The 16,377-nt window shown below is 38.6% G+C and overlaps 1 protein-coding gene across 3 annotated transcripts in view; it reads right to left on the bottom strand.

The window, feature by feature from the left end:
• Nucleotides 1–16,377, bottom strand: part of BZW2 (basic leucine zipper and W2 domains 2) — a 60,199-nt gene that overhangs the window by 22,440 nt on the left and 21,382 nt on the right. For all 3 annotated transcript variants that reach the window (XM_003252601.3, XM_003252602.3, XM_030822182.1), the window contains 3 exons: nt 9,667–9,843; nt 3,015–3,118; nt 1,571–1,636 (listed from right to left, as the gene is read on the bottom strand). In XM_003252601.3, the coding sequence (XP_003252649.2) occupies nt 1,571–1,636; nt 3,015–3,118; nt 9,667–9,843 (347 nt within the window). The remainder of the gene's footprint in view (nt 1–1,570; nt 1,637–3,014; nt 3,119–9,666; nt 9,844–16,377) is intronic.

Here is a 16,377-nt window from a genome sequence, read left to right as displayed (position 1 = left end):
AAAAGAACACTAAGGTACAAAGATATTAAGTAATTTGCCCCAGGTCAAACTACTACCAAATGGTTGCTTTGCACCTCGCATTTCCACTTAATTTGCCACGGGCATTTTCCCTTATTAATACATGTAGTTATGCCTACATGTATAAAAGACTGCATAGTATTCCACTGTATAGATAGATTGTAATTTAATTAACCAGTCTTCATCTCCCACCAATGAACATTTAGGCTATTTTTCAATACTGTGGTGACATCTTTATACATATAGCTTTATATATCCATGCTAATGGATTCTTATAAATTCATGACGGCTGGGTCATGGGTTATGTAAGAAACATTTCTTTTAATGACTATTGCCAAATTGCTCTTCAATATTATACACGGAACCACTTTGAACTGGGCGGGGTTGGGGGCGGTTAGGTGGGGAGGAGTGGGGAGAGTAAGTAAGTAGGGAAGAAATAAGTATATGTTATGGTTACTTTTTTCACTTGGTTTTTTACTTTAGATAGTTATCTAAAATTGGAAACAATGACAAAATAACGAACAAATCTGAAATAAGTAAAGGTAGTGGGTGCTATATATAAATACACGAGTTACAAATTGAAGAGGGAACATGCAATTACTCAAAAGAGGACATCTTTAAGGAGATGCTACTGTTGATGTGACTAGAGACCAATCACTACACTGAGCCCCTTATATGTTATTTCATATATTCCCACAACAACCATAAGGTATATCCTCTTACAACAGCTATTCCACTGACGAGAAAGAGTACTGAGATTTACACCCATACACTCTATCTCCAAAGAGGTGCTATTCCCTTTGCTAAACTGCAGACAATTAAAGAATTTTGCTGAACATTAGCTGCTGTGCTATGTTCTTTCACAGGCTTTAACTACCTAAATCACTTTATCTTGATTCTAGTTTTCATTTTAATCTCTGCAAGGTCAGAGATTATAGCCCTTAAAACTATTCTTACTGAACAAAGCACACTGTCTTACACTAAATATTAATGCAAAAAGTCCAGAATACTCACATATTTCTTCCTATAGCTATTAGCTAATGATCTTTCATATTTATTTACCAAACATTTATTAAAAACTATGTGTTTCACATACATGTTATTACATATATGGCACTTTTGCAATATCATTGTACGTGTAAATTATTTTATTTTATTTTATTTTATTTTATTTTATTATTTTATTTTATTTTTTGAGATGGAGTCTTGCTCTGTCGCACAGGCTGGAGTGCAGTGGAGTGATCTCGGCTTACTGAAGCGTCTGCCGCCCACGTTCAAGCGATTCTCCTGCCTCAGCCTGCCAGTTAGCTGGGATTACAGGTGCATGCCACCATGCCTGGGTAATTTTTGTGTTTTTAGTAGAGGTGAGGTTTCAGCATCTTGGCCAGGCTGGTCTTAAACTCCTGACCCTGTGACCCACCCGTCTCGGCCTCCCAAAGTGCTGGGATTACAGGCATGAGCCACTTATAACCATGCCCGGCCACTTATAAAATTTTTATCCACCTCCATTTCATTACTATAAAACAGATAGGCATTATATTTGAATTTTTACCTTTTTCATTTCATCTTCAAATGCCTTCTCCAAATACTTATATCTCCTGATGAGTTTATTGAAGACCTAAAAAAAAAACAACCACTAAATATTAGGTCAACCAAAAAGACACAGAAAGAGGTATAGAAACTCACTATAATGACACCATAGATCTATAATAATAAAAGTGTATAGTTAAACAGGCTCACGCTGTAATATAAGAACTGTAAGCATTTCAAAGATGCTATCATGACCTAGGGGAAATGACACATGTAAGATAAAACAAATTCATTCAAGAATATAGCAGGTAGAAAAAAAATTCGACGAAAATAAAATAAATGTGATTTTTAAACTGTGAGATGCGGAGACTAAAAATCACGGAAATGAAGGTGTTAAAGATATAACCACTTAGATAATGATGTGATGGGGAGGAGAGCAAAGTGCAGGACAGATTCTACTCTAGGTGGACAATAAACATGTTTCTAGCAGATGAGCAAAAAATGTTATAATTTACTGGCAATAAAGGATGATTGGCCCCTACAGTCCTGTTAGAACTCTGAAGCAAAGTTTGCAACTATATTAGTAAGATTCCAGACAGTGTTCTAAGTGGAATGATGTTTTTATTTAAATGGGGATTTTGTAAATATTGGTTATTTTAATAACTGTGGGAATGATTTCTTAATCTAGTTCCTTTTTCTCCTACACACAGGCTATACTCCTACTTACAACTCTTGGTGTATTCGTTTCCTAATGTAATCAAGATGGAGTCCAAGAGTAAAAAATATGGTTGCCCTTTATGGAGAAAGAATGACCCAGGCAGGGAATTAACACACAATAAGAAAAAGAAATAAATTGCATTAAAATCCCATAAATTTTATTTCCAACTTAACTAATACTTACATATTCCTTAACATGTATACAAGAAAAACGAATTCTCCTGATCCAAGAATAAATATTTAAATTCTCCCAAGAGAGGTTAAAAAAAAAAAAGCATTATATTCCTGTAGTTCTTTCTGTTTTGTTTTGAGATGGAGTCTCACTGTCACCAAGGTTGAGCAGTGGCACGATCTCGGCTCACTGCAACCTTCGCCTTCTGGGTTCAAGTGATTCTCCTGCCTCAGCCTCCCAAGTAGCTGGGATTACAGGCGCCCACCACCACACCCAGCTAATTTTTGTTATTTTTTAGTAGAGATGGGGTTTCAGCATGTTGGCCAGGCTGGTCACAAACTCCTGACCTCAAGTGATCCACCTGCCATGGCCTCCCAAAGTGCTGGGATTATAGGCTCGAGCCACACTGCTAGGCCTATTTTTGTAGTTTTAATGCCCATTATTTTCATAAGTTTAAAAGCTTTCTAAGATTCCTATTTAAAAACTGGGTGGGCTGTAGAGCTTCTACAGAGTTTTCCTCAATCCTCTTCAAATGCTTCCCTTCTGACTCAAGGGCAATCTCTCAAACAGGCTCTACCTGAGCATAGTTTCGGATGGTTTCATGATCTTCATTTGCTGAAAACACACAGTGGTTGGTCATCTTGGTCTTGTCACCATCATCTATGCGCGTTCCTCCAGGGGCTAAAAAGATAAAGGTAATTATAATTAGGATAATACTGAAATTGAGAACAGCATTTGCAGAACAGATCAATTCTGGCAAATGAAAGAAAATAATGAAAGTAGATGTAAAATCTAAGAATCACATAACATTTTCAAAGAATGACATGGATGTATAGAGGTACACACATTGCTGTATATTTTTTCCTTTTTTTTGAGATGGAGTCTCGCTCTGTCACCCAGGCTGTGACAATTGTGCAATGGCACAATCTCGGCTCACGGCAACCTCCACCTCCCCGGTTCAAGCGATTCTCCTGCCTCAGCCTCCTGAGTAGCTGGGATTACAGGTATGCACCACCGTGCCTGGCTAATTTTTATATTTTTAGTAGAGACGGGGTTTCACCATGTTGGTCAGGCTGGTCTCGAACTCCTGACCTTGTGATCCGCCTGCCTCAGCCTCCCAAAGTGCTGGGATTACAGGTGTGAGCCACTGCACCTGGTCTTTTTTTTTTTTTTTTTTTTTTTCCAGACAGGGTTTCACTCTATTGCTGGAGTGTAGTTGTGCAATTATGGCTCACTGCAGTCTCAACCTCCAGGGTGCTCAAGTGATCCTCCTGCCTCAGCCTCCCAAGTAGCTAGGACCACAGGTGCATGCCACCATGCCCAGCTTATTTTTTTGTAATTGTTTTAGAGACAGGGTTTTCCCATGTTGCCCAGGCTGGTCTTTAACTACCGGGCTCAAGTGATCCTCCTGTCTCAGCATCCCAGAGTGCTGGGATTACAGGTGTAAGCCACTGTAGCTGGCCTTGTATACTTCATGTTTCCAATATAATAGAAATTAGTTGTTTCATTCATACTCCCACCGTAGTGTACTTCATTTTTGTTCCACATCCTTGCCTTCACTACATCCTATCACTATAAGTCTGGTTCTTTCCAAAGTATATTCTTAATCATGGAAGAAAAGAGCAACCTTTATTCAGTAAATTTTTCAGTAAATATTCAGTAATATTCAGTAAATATTCTCAGTGCAACTCCAGACACTTTCCACTCCAGGACATAGTTCTTTCTTCAGGCTTGCTAACATTTTGCAAGTATTTTGCAGATACTCTACCTAGATCACCAACTACAGAATTGACCAGACCTGACTCAGATCTTTTTGCCTTCTACTTGGGTAGCTATTACAATTGCTCCCTCCTTTGCTAACCCAGTTATCCATGACTGGTTGAATAGCATGGACTCTGATGCTTGCTATTTGAATTTGATCGCCCAGCTGCTATGTTGGCTAGAATAAATTATTTTATTCTCTCTCATCTTCTTTTCCCCATGGACTCAATAGATTAGATGCCTTTTTCTTCAATAACTTTCCATATTCAAAGGGTCCTCCTGTAAGTTTCAATGGTAGCCATTAGAAGCATTAGTTGATTAGAAGAGCAGAATGAGAACATTAGGAATTTTTATTTTCTAATTTTACTTCATTGTAATTAAGGTAGAAGGTTTGAGTAGTTAGATTAATATCTTTCATATATACAACAAATGTATGTAGTGTATATACTTATACCAGCTACTGTGCTAGGCACCAAGGATACAACGATGGTCAAAGCTGAAAAGACAAACACTCTCTACTCATTAGCCACTCCCTTTATTTGTTTGTGTATTAGTGTATAATCGTCTTGATTTAACTTGTGATTTCAGATCTCTGGATTAAAAGGGCCACCCACAGCCACCTTTTTTTAGCAGGCATAGGCAAATGAGAATTCAATCAAGTTATACTTTCCTTAGCTTATCATCTCCTCTATGGGCTTCAGACTTCAGCATACAGTTTAGTAAGTAAATTAGTTTTTGGAGAAGTCAGCCCCTTCAGGAATCTATTGTCACTCAATTAATTTATGCATGAGATTTAATTAGCCCTTTTAAATGAATATAACCACCTGGAACTGCTGCGGGAAGTCAGGGAACCTGAACGGAGGGACCGGCTGAAGTCATGGCAGAAGAACATAAATTGTGAAGATTTCATGGACATTTGTTAGTTCCCCAAATTAATACTTTTATAATTTCTTAAGCCTGTCTTTACTGCAATGTCTGAACATAAATTGTGAAGATTTCATGGACATTTATCACTTCCCCAATCAATACTTATGCAGTTGAAGATAAGGGATGAAATATGCCCTGGTCTCCTGCAGCACCCCCAGGCTTGTTAGGATTGGGAAATTCCAGCCTGGCAAAATTCTAGTCAGACCAGTTGTCTGCTCTCAAACCCTGTTTCCTGTTAAGATATTTATCAATGACAGTGTGTGCCCAGCGGGACATGGACCTTCATCAGTAATTCTAATTTCGCCCTGGCCTTGTGATCTTGCTCTGCCCCCATTTGCCTTGTGATATTTTATTGCCTTTGAAGCATGTGATCTCTGTGACCCACACCCTATTCGTACACTGTCTCCCCTTTGAAAATCGCTAATAAAAACTTGCTGGTTTTGCAGCTCAGGCCGACACGTGATGTCACCCCTGGAGACCCAGCTGTAAAATTTCTTTCTTTTGTACTCTTTCTGTTTATTTCTCAAACCGGCCAACACTTAGGGAAAACAGAAAAGAACCTATGTTGAAATACTGGGGGCTGGTTCCCCTGATATGGAACAAACTTAGATAATGATACTCTAAAAACTATGGGCCAATTATTGCTATTGCTTTTGATAGAAATTACAAAACTGAAAAGTTTGATATTGAAACTACAGACTTTTGAGAGGTATGTTTTTAAAGTTACATTGTTTAATGAAATAAAACACTTATTACATATTAATAATATTGCTACAGCTTGCATTAAAATTTTCGCTGATATTAGGACCAAGTATTGTTTGCCATTTCTAATGTTTTTGGAGTGACTGCTGTTTTTCTCAAGGTAGAACTAAACTTAATATATTTACTGTATTTACTATACGAGGGTAATATTGAAAGACCAAGACAGCTGCTGTTTTAAGAACAATGGGGCTGGGTGTGGTGGTGCACGCTTGTAATCCTAGCACTTTGGGACAGATCACCTGAGGTCAGGAGTTCGAGACCAGCCTAGCCAACATGGTGGAAACCCCGTCTCTACTAAAATTACAAAATTAGCTGGGTGTGCCGCACATGCCTGTAATCCCGGCTACTCGGGGTAACTGCCTGATCCCAGGAGGTGGAAGTTGCAGTGAGTCAACACTCCAGCCTGGGCGACATCATTAAAAAAAAAAAAAAAAAAAGAACAGTGGAAGAAGGTAAATTGTGAGTGTCAAGAAAATTTCTACATAATAATTAAACAAAGCATTTATGTAAGAAGAATGCACCTAGCTGGCTTCAGTCCTTACGTTACGTGTCCAGACTCAGTAGACATCTGGTGTTGTACAGCTTATACCAAAACATTGGCCCTATGTTCTTCTTGAATGTATAGACATGGAGTGAAGAAGTAAAATCTGGGCTGCACTAACCAATGGAAATTACTTAAAACCCTTCACCAACCCTTTCACTTAGGCATTGATAGCACCCAGATGGCCAAATTATTATTTACTGGACCAGGCCTTTTCAAAACTATCAAGCAGATAGTCAGGGCCTGTGAAGTGTGCCAAAGAAATAATCCCCTGCACTGCGGGCCATACATTTCAATCCCTGTATCTGTAACTTACTTGTTAAGTTTGTCTCTTCCAGAATCGAAGCTATAAAACTACAAATGGTTCTTCAAATGGAGCCCCAGATGAGGTCCATGACTAGGATCTACCGCGGACCCCTGGACCGGCCTGCTAGCCCATGCTCCAACGTTAATGACATCGAAGGCACCCCTCCCAAGGAAATCTCAACTACACAACCCCTACTACACCCCAATTCAGCAGGAAGCAGTTAGAACGGTCGTCGGCCAACCTCCCCAACAGCACTTGGGTTTTCCTGTTGAAAGGGGGTACTGAGAGACAAGACTAGCTGGATTTCCTAGGGTGACTAAGAATTCCTAAGCCTAGCTGGGAAGGTGACCACATCCACTTTTAAACATGGGGCTTGCAACTTAGCTCACACCCGACCAATCAGGTAGTAAAGAGAGCTCACTAAAATGCTAATTAGGCAAAAACAGGAGGCAAAGAAATAGCCAATCATCTATTGCCTGAGAGCACAGTGGGAGGGACAATGACCAGGATATAAACCCAGGCATTCAAGCCAGCAATGGCTACCCTCTTTGGGTCCCCTGCCTTTGTATGGGAGCTCTGTTTTCACTCCATTAAATCTTGCAACTGCCAAAAAAAAAAAAAAAAAAAAAGAAATCTGGGCTACAGAGATAAATCTGATCATGGTAAATGAAACTTTGAGAAACTCAATACAAATTGGAGAGGCTGAGGCAGAAGAATGGTGTGAACCCGGGAGGCGGAGCTTGCAGTGAGCTGAGATTGCGCCACTGCACTCCAGCCTGGGCGACAGAGCGAGACTCCGTCTCAAAAAAAAAAATATCTCCACCTTTTATTTAATCCATTAATCCCTTGCTAAGTAGATAAGGATGTAATCAGGTAAAAGCACAAAGATATGTGCATACAGACACTGATAACTGTTGTTTATAAAAGCAACAACTGCAAACAGCCTAAATATTCTTTTTTTTTTTTTTTTTTCAGAGAGTTTCACTCTTATTGCCTAGGCTGTAGTGCAATGGCGCAATCTCAGCTCACTGCAACCTCCACCTCCCAGGTTCAAGAAATTCTCCTGCCTCAGCCTCCTGAGTAGCTGGGATTACAGGCACCCACCACCATGCCCAGCTAATTTTGTATTTTTAGTAGAGACGGGGTTTCTCCACGTTGGTCAGGCTGGTCTCGAACTCCTGATCTCAGGTGATCTGCCTGCCTTGGCTTCCCAAAGTGCTGGGATTACAGGCATGAGCCACCGTGCCCAGCCCCTAAATATTCTTTAACATCCGTTTGGCTTGCTTTTTAGAATCATCCAGTATAACACTCATAGGTGTGCAAGGCAGCAACATATTGCTGAATAAATACAAATCAGCATGCAGAATATCGTATTTGCATAATGTCACCCATTCTCAAAATTTTATGAGGTAAAGAGATTTCTTTTTTCTTTTTGAGACAGAGTCTCACTCTGTCACCCCAGGTTGGGGTGCAGTGGCTTGATCTCAGCTCACTGTAACCTCTGCCTTCTAGGTTCAAGTGATTCTCCTGCCTCACCCTCTCCAGTAGCTGGGATTACAGGCAGCTGCCACCAAATCCTGTTAATTTTTGTATTTTTTTATAGACACGGGGTTTCACCACGTGGGCCAAGCTGGTCTCGAACTCCTGACCTCAGGTGATCCACCCGCCTCAGTCTCCCAAAGTGTTAGGATTACAGGCATGAGCCACCACGCCCGGCTGCTAAAGAGATTTCCAGAAGGGAAGTAACCAAAATATTAACAATGATTTTTGCCGGGTAATGGGATTTCAGCTCAATATAGGTAGCTATTATACTTGGACTTGAATTATCTACAGTCATAATGTAAGCTCTTCATAAACAATAAGAACAACAAAACTAATTCAGTATGTGTCGAAAACTAGCAACGCAGAATGACAGAAGGCCTAGTAGTCAATGGGGCCATGTACCAAACAGATTGCTTGAAATAAGAGCTCAGAGAAAAACGAATTTATGGGCAGTTCCACCTCAAGATGGAGGAATGCATGCATATTCTTTTTCAAAGCCAAGGTAGGCTGGCTTAAGCAGTGTTTTCTCAAGGAAAGGCAATGATGGCACTTTGGGCAAGGCAATCTTTCATTATGTTGCATGTTCTTTGCATAGCAGGTAGACAGATACCTGCCCTCCCTCCTCAAGTCTTTTTAACAACTAAAACACTTGCACACATTTACAAACTGAAAATTCCTGGCATAGGAAATTTGACCATTTCTAGTGAAATACAGCTACCACAGGAACTAACTATAAGAACTCAGATCTAAGAATGACTATGAGAGGAAAAATGGGTGGCTATTATACTTAATAAATATTAGAATCATCTACTTAATAAACTTAAATAGTATTCTGAAGCCTACTTTCCTGATGCCTCTGTTCTATAAGGTATAGCTTTTATTTTGTTTTCACCTATCTTTAACAATTTCTAATCTTCTATCTTTAATTTTTCTACTTATACTTAAAACTTAAATGATTTTTCAAAAACCAGGTTTAAACTATGTTTCTTATATGCTTTATTTATGAATGAAATGGCATTAATTAAACCTTGGAAATTTATACACTAAATTATAGTCTTTTGCAGAAATCACCCCTTTTATGGCCCCTCCAAAAACACTGAAAGATTAGGGACATACGAGAAAGGTGGCTTTTAGGAGAAGCAAAGTGGCCGACTTTGTTGTAACGTCAACCAAAGTCCTCCGTTCTATGCTTCTATTAACCAGTAATCATTTCACATCTGCATTAATACCATTCCAAATCCTAAACCAGGTAAAAATTATAGGCTTCCATTTGTATTTTTATTAACTCTAATAAACATAAACTTATAAAGACTCTATCTTATAAGGAAATACTTCAATAGAATTAAAAATATATAAATATACTACAAGAAGCAATAATGCATGGTTTACCAAGCATACTGCCAGCCACCAGGATATCGAAGAGCGTGTCTGCATAGCGACGGTAATCTAATCTTGAGCCTGTGGAGTCCAGAAATTTGGCTACAGCTTCAAGGTCATCACCAGCCTCATTAAGCCCCTGGACAAGTGTATCCCTGAAGACTGTGGGTTCGAATTTCTCTTTTTCATCTAAAATAAAACAATTCAAAATAATAGTCAAATAAATAAATACTGAGAGTATAACAATCAAAACTTAAATTCTATTTTATCTAAGATAGGAAAAAAAAAATCCACAGAGCATCGCCAAAGAATGTACGAGAATATACAAATATAAACAAACAAATAAAGATGGCAGAGGGGAATAAGAAGGGATGTCTCTTTTAAAATACATTACTGTAGGCTGGGTGCAGTGGCTCACGACTGTAATCCCAACACTTTGGGAGGCCAAGGCAGGTAGATCACCAGAGGTCAGGAATTCAAGACCAGCCTTGCCAAAACAATGAAACTCCGTCTCTATTAAAAATATAAAAAATTAGCTGGGCATGGTGGTGGGTGCCTGTAATCCCAGCTACTTGGGAGGCTAAGCCAAGAGAATCACTTGAACCCAGGAGGTGGAGGTTGTGGTGAGCAGAGATAGTGCCATTGCACCCCAGCCTGGGAGACAAGAGTGAAACGCTGTCTCAAAAATATTAAAAAAAAAAAAAAAAAAAAAAAAGAATTTACTGCGGAGTACTTAAATATTTAATAGATGTAATGAGCCATATATGTATATCTACAGCTTCAGGACAGATATGCTAAACTTTTTGGTCTCATGACCTCTTGACACGTAAAATGTACATTTGGAATTAGGATTCCAAAGGATCCTTTGGAAAACGACTCTGGAATCCTAATTACAAAGGATTAGGATTCTAAACTTTGGAACCCTAATTCCAAAGTTTTGGATCCTAACCCAAAAACTCTTTGGAATCCTAACTCCAAAGCATTCCAAAGGGAGTTTCTGTTTATGGAGGTTCAATCTATGGATACTTATTTTAAGAAATTAAAACAAAACATTTTATAGTATTTATTTAACAAAAAAATTAGTGAGAAGGAGAGTATTGTTTTATACTCTTGCAAATCTCTTTAGTGCCTGGCTTAATGGCAGACAGATCAATTTTCATATCCACTGCATTCAACCTACTGCAATATCACACATCTTTAAACTCTAGAAAACTCCACTGTAAAATTATGAGAGAATGTGTGAAAGACGTGAATATCTTGGTGTCATTATAAAAATGGTTTTGATTTTGTGGGGCTTCAGAGGACTGACAGGGATATAGATATTATATAGCTTTTTTTCCTTAGAAAGTGGATAAGACAAATACAGAGTAATCACAAAGGCACACATGAAAAGCATAAATGAGCTGTCACAGTGAAATGGACACATGAGCCTGCAGAAGTAGTTTGATGTGGTGACTGAAAGTTTGGATTTGGAAGGAGTTTTGGTCTAGACTCTAGCAAAACCTTGTGGAAGGTCGACTTGGAGCCAGGTCTTGAACAAAGCAGGGATCATATACTGTTGATAAGAAGTGAAGATGACAAACTACATGTCAGATTTGGTGGAAAAAAATGAGTGGATTAAAGGTAAAGGGTCTGTAGTTCAACTCAAAAGGACATCACCCTTTTTTTCCACACCCATTGAGAATAAGTCTGGATGTGAGGAGAGAGGAGCAAAGGTAGAACCCAAAACTTCAAAAGAAAAAATCATATCATAGATATCTCTAGAGAGAAAGGTGAAAGATACTGCAACAGAAGTGGGAGGGACGGAGGGAAGAGAATACTATAAAAATATTTCATAAATAAAGAGTTCTTGGAAATAAAAAATATGATAGAAAAAGTAAAAAACTCAATGGAAGCATTAAGAGAAAGCTAAGATTATCTTTCAGAAAATAGAAGAAAGGTCAAAGACCTAGAAAATAGTAGCAAAAAGAAGAGAAAAAGGGCAAGACCTGTCAAATATCCAAAAAAATACATCTAACAGACAGAATGAGAAAACAAAGGAAAGGAAATTTTTTGAAAAATCTCAATAACTCTCACAGAAATGAAAGATTGTTTCCAAGTACATGGCTGTCTGTGAACCCAGCACAAAGATTGAAAGTGGATTGACACAAAGTACATTGATTACTGTGAGATTTCAGAATACTGGGAACAAAGCAATTATCTGAAGTTTCCAGGGTAAAAAAAAAACAAGTGATATGTAAAAAGTATCAAGCAACTAAATTGCTCAACAGAAATACCAGACACAGAAGACATTTCTTCAAAATTATTAGGGAAAAGTATTTCCAGCCTAGAATTCTTATTAGTGTTCAACCAAAAAAAAAAAAATTTTTTTTTTTTTGAGACAGGGTCTCACTCTGTCACCCAGGCTGGAGGGCAGTGGTGCAATCTTGGCTCACCATAACCTCTGCCTCCTGGGTTCATGTGATCTTCCTGCTTCAGCTTCCCAAGTACCTGGGACTACAGGTACGTGCCACCACACCCAGCTAGCTTTGGTACAAAAAAAATTGTATTTTCAGTACAGACAGGATCTTGTCATGTTGCACAGGCTGGTCTCAAACTCTTGGCCTCAAAAGATCCACCTGCCTTGGCCTCCCAAAGTACTGGGATTACAGGCACGAGCCACTGTGCCTGGCCCAGCCAAACTACTAACCAAGGGAAAGAGCAATATCAACATACATATACTGAAACACCCAAGGCCTCAAAAATGGATAATAACTGAAGAGTAAGTCATGAGATCCCAGGCAAGAGGGAAAAAACAAGACAGGCAATAGTACTCTTGTGGATAATGGTGAAAGGACATTTCAAGCTTTTCCTTAAGTGTTCTGTATTAAGAGATTCATACAACAAAGGGAAAGGTTAGGGTTGGCTAGTTTTAAGGCACAGAAAACTAAGCCCCCCCAACTCAAGAGATAATTACATTTATTAAATCAAGAGATAACAAAATAATGTTATTTTTTTAAAATGCAGTCATATCATAGTTCAGCTGTGAATAGCATGTACAATGTCACAAAAATATAAACCCTAAACATTGATGTAGCTGAAACTATGACATAATGAAAGAATAGAGAAGGACAGGAAGTATGGGGGTGGGGGGAAGCAAGCAATGAAAGAGAGCTGAATCATCATTTTCCATAGTAGAAAAGGCATATCTAGTATCTCCAACAGAAAAATCAAGAACTAGCCATACTATGCGCATGCATAACTTTGATAAAATTAAAAACTACATTTTAAAACCATATAGCAACTGCCTAGTTTGTACTGCTTGGAAGTGGTCTAACAGAAGGGCTGGGTTGTAAGTGGTTAACACTAGTCACATCAGCATGAGAACCAGAGAAGAATGGCATTCCCAGTACCAGTCACAGTCACGCAGCGTGAGATACCATAAAGACACACATAAATTAACTGGGACAATATTCATCATGAACAAGAGATAAAAAGTCCTTTTGATGCTGTAAGCAAAACATTATGCAGTCAAGAACATGCAAATGGTGACTGCAGAAAAAATATAATTAGGGTCTTGCTGTGTAGAGGGGGAGGAAAACGGATAGGAATTCTAGAGGAATACATTAGGTGGAGCGGGAGGAGGGGATAACTGTGTTTCTACACAAAAGGAACCCACTGAAAAGCACAGAAAACTTCACCTCCCACTCAGGGTTTAGCCAACAGGCAATTCTCCTTCCTTGTTGAAAAAAGATATTTTCTTTCTTATAATATGAGAAAGTTGAAGTAAAACAACTACATGCTGTTATATTAAGTCTCGTGACCAGTTTCCAAAATCAAATAAAGTCATTCCCACAAAGGCCCCACAACATGGTTGGATGATTCAGGTGGTAGAACAGATTTTGATGATTTGAAAATTACAAATGGAGGCATTGGGAAATGTAAATGGATAAATGAGGAAAAACCTAGAGTATGCCAAGAATCCGTGCAGAGGACTTTGTTTTCAATGTAAGACACAACTTAAAAACTTGTTTGTAAAAAGATCTTCATCCTCCCATTCCAAAAGAATTACCAGCAAAGAGAAAAAGGAAGATAGCATACTACAGCCAAGGATATTTCAACAGCGAGCAATAAGGGTAGTAGGTCAAAATGATTACTTACAGCTTGGGAATCTTAAAAACTTACGATGGACTGATAGGACTAATAATTGTTTTGCAGGCTGAAAAAAGCTCCCAGCTGCTAAAACAAAGTGCCCATCAAAATGATTAGAAAATTCCCATATAAGAAAATGGCAAGAACACTAATGAAAACTTGAGAAACAAGACAACATTGGAACTGAAGAGTCTTTTTCATCTGAAAGTACAGTAAATGTAGTTTGTATTTTATTAGAGGACAGTCTAGCAGAAATACTAACAAAATTCAAATGAAAATATGCCATTGCCTCCTTGGATTTCCATTTGGCAGTTCAAGTCTCCCTTGAAGTGAGAAGGATATAATTAGGGTCTCCAATTTAAACTGTGTTGGTGAATCATAATTGTGATACTCAAGAGTTAGTCATTATAGCCCTTGTACTGACATAGAGAAGAAATGGGCCTAATTCTGACACTCAAATATGCCTATACATTATCTAACTTGCTTACTGTGGGAACCACAGTCACTGGTTAAAAACACATTAGTGAAGTGATATAATAGCAGAACCTACATCCCTTTCTGGATGTCACTGAGATGTAGCAATGAATTTTAAAAATCACATATTTTCTTTTTTCCTGTAAAATCAAATGTATTTTCTAATTATATATATACATATACTCATATTTGCACGTATATTTCAAGATTTACAGGTTTACTCATTTAGTTACTAACACCACTTACTATAAAGCTAAAAGTGATTTAAAACCAATATTACATGGCTGGGCACGGTAGCTCATGCCTGTAATCCCAGCACTTTGGGAGGCCAAGGTGGATGGATCACTTGAGGCCAGGAGTTCTGAGACCAGCCTGAGCAACATGATGAAACTTCATGTTTACTAAAAAATACAAAAATTAGCTGGGTGTGGTGGTGCACGCCTGTAATCCCAGCTACTTGGGAGGTTGAGGCACAAGAATCACTTGAATCTGGGAGGCAGAGGCTGCAGTGAGCTGAGATTGCGCCACCGAACTACATCCTAGATGACAGAGTGAGACTGTCTCCAGCAACAACAACAAAAAACATTATTACAGAGCTAAAGTTTCAGGGAGAAACCTGAGCACATGGTCATGCTGAATGCCTGCAGTGTGGCCTGTTTTTCTCTCTCTTGTTTTCACTAATTGTAATCCAATTTTTCTAAAAATGTACAGAAAGACCAGTTTGATTATTAAATGTTTCATTTAGCAAAGCATAATCCAATTGCTCATGGGAGAAATTTTCATCCTTTCAGATTTCCACAAGCCACAGTAAAAAACATAATTACTTTGGAGAATATATCATAAGCGAGATGTATTTCATAAAGGAAAAAAGAATCTGATTAGAGTTCTATTATATAATGTGTCCTGCCATGACGTTTGTATTTTAATGCTAAGCAATAACGACAATGCGATAAGAAATACACTGTCATACTAACTTGGCATGCAGGAGCATTGGCTTTGCTAGGAAATGTTTCAAAGTGAAGACATATCTTCAGAAAACAGCCTATCACAAGGACCTTGAAATATCCTCAGTAGTAATTTTCCCCAGCTCTACAAAACTGCTAACCACTTATTTGATGTCAGCCCCTTCATAATAGCAAAGAAAAGTTAAGGATGAGAAATCATCAGGAGGCATTTCACTACTAAGAGGAGCAGAAAATGAAGTTGACTCAATTTTTATTCCCCCATCAGCAGTTGGGCACAAAATGGCTCAAGTGTTGCTTAAATCCCCAAGAGATACGAGTTATATAAATCCAGATCAACTGGCAAATAATATATATTTCTCAGTGGCTCTCCCTGAGTACTCCAACAGCACAATCTTGACCACCAAGTGATTCAGAGGCAAACCGGTTCTGAAGGAGAGAAAACTTTCTGGTTCTTAGCTGAAGACAAACTGTAAGGGCCAGTTTACTCACTGACTCATGTCTGCTGTTGTGCAACACATTCTGAGGCCCTCTCTTGAGCTCAGTTCCAGTGAATTAGCGTCACACTAATAAAGATGCTTGAGGTGGAGATCCAGCTCTGAGATTAACACGATCCCCCAGGGGCAGGCAATAGCAAACGTTTCTGTGCCTCATAGCTGGGCATATATTAGCTATTATCACATTACTAGGCTCCACAATACCTTCACTGTAATTAGGTTTCTGGACTATATTGTTCATTACTGACAAATCCTTTTAAAATCAACCGTGTCCTTTTTTCCAAGACTGCTTTAAACAGTAAGACGATAAATTCTGGTTAGCACTTTGTGTTTGATACCTGCTTCCAGATGGCAAGGGGCAATGTAGTGGGGCACAATTTGTAAGACTAAGATGAGGACTAAATAGAGAAGTGGTTCAGGCTATACTTGTACTTATTCTTCTTATGGGGATAGGCCAGAAATGAAAAAAATAGAAAAGGGAGAGTGCAAAACAGAAAAACTGTACAAAGTAACTATTTTCTGGTCACTTAAATTTTTTTTAATTTTTATATTTTACTTTGAACATGAAGCTTCCCAGCAGACAGCACACAGTTAAATTCAGTCTTACTGCTTCCTAGTGACTCTTACAAACTCTTCTGATCCAAATGATCTATTATATT

This window comes from Nomascus leucogenys, chromosome 11, assembly GCF_006542625.1.
Source record: "Nomascus leucogenys isolate Asia chromosome 11, Asia_NLE_v1, whole genome shotgun sequence".
In the NCBI taxonomy this organism is placed as follows: domain Eukaryota; kingdom Metazoa; phylum Chordata; class Mammalia; order Primates; family Hylobatidae; genus Nomascus; species Nomascus leucogenys.
Note: the sequence above shows the minus strand (reverse complement) of the source record. Positions and strands in the feature narration are given on the sequence as shown.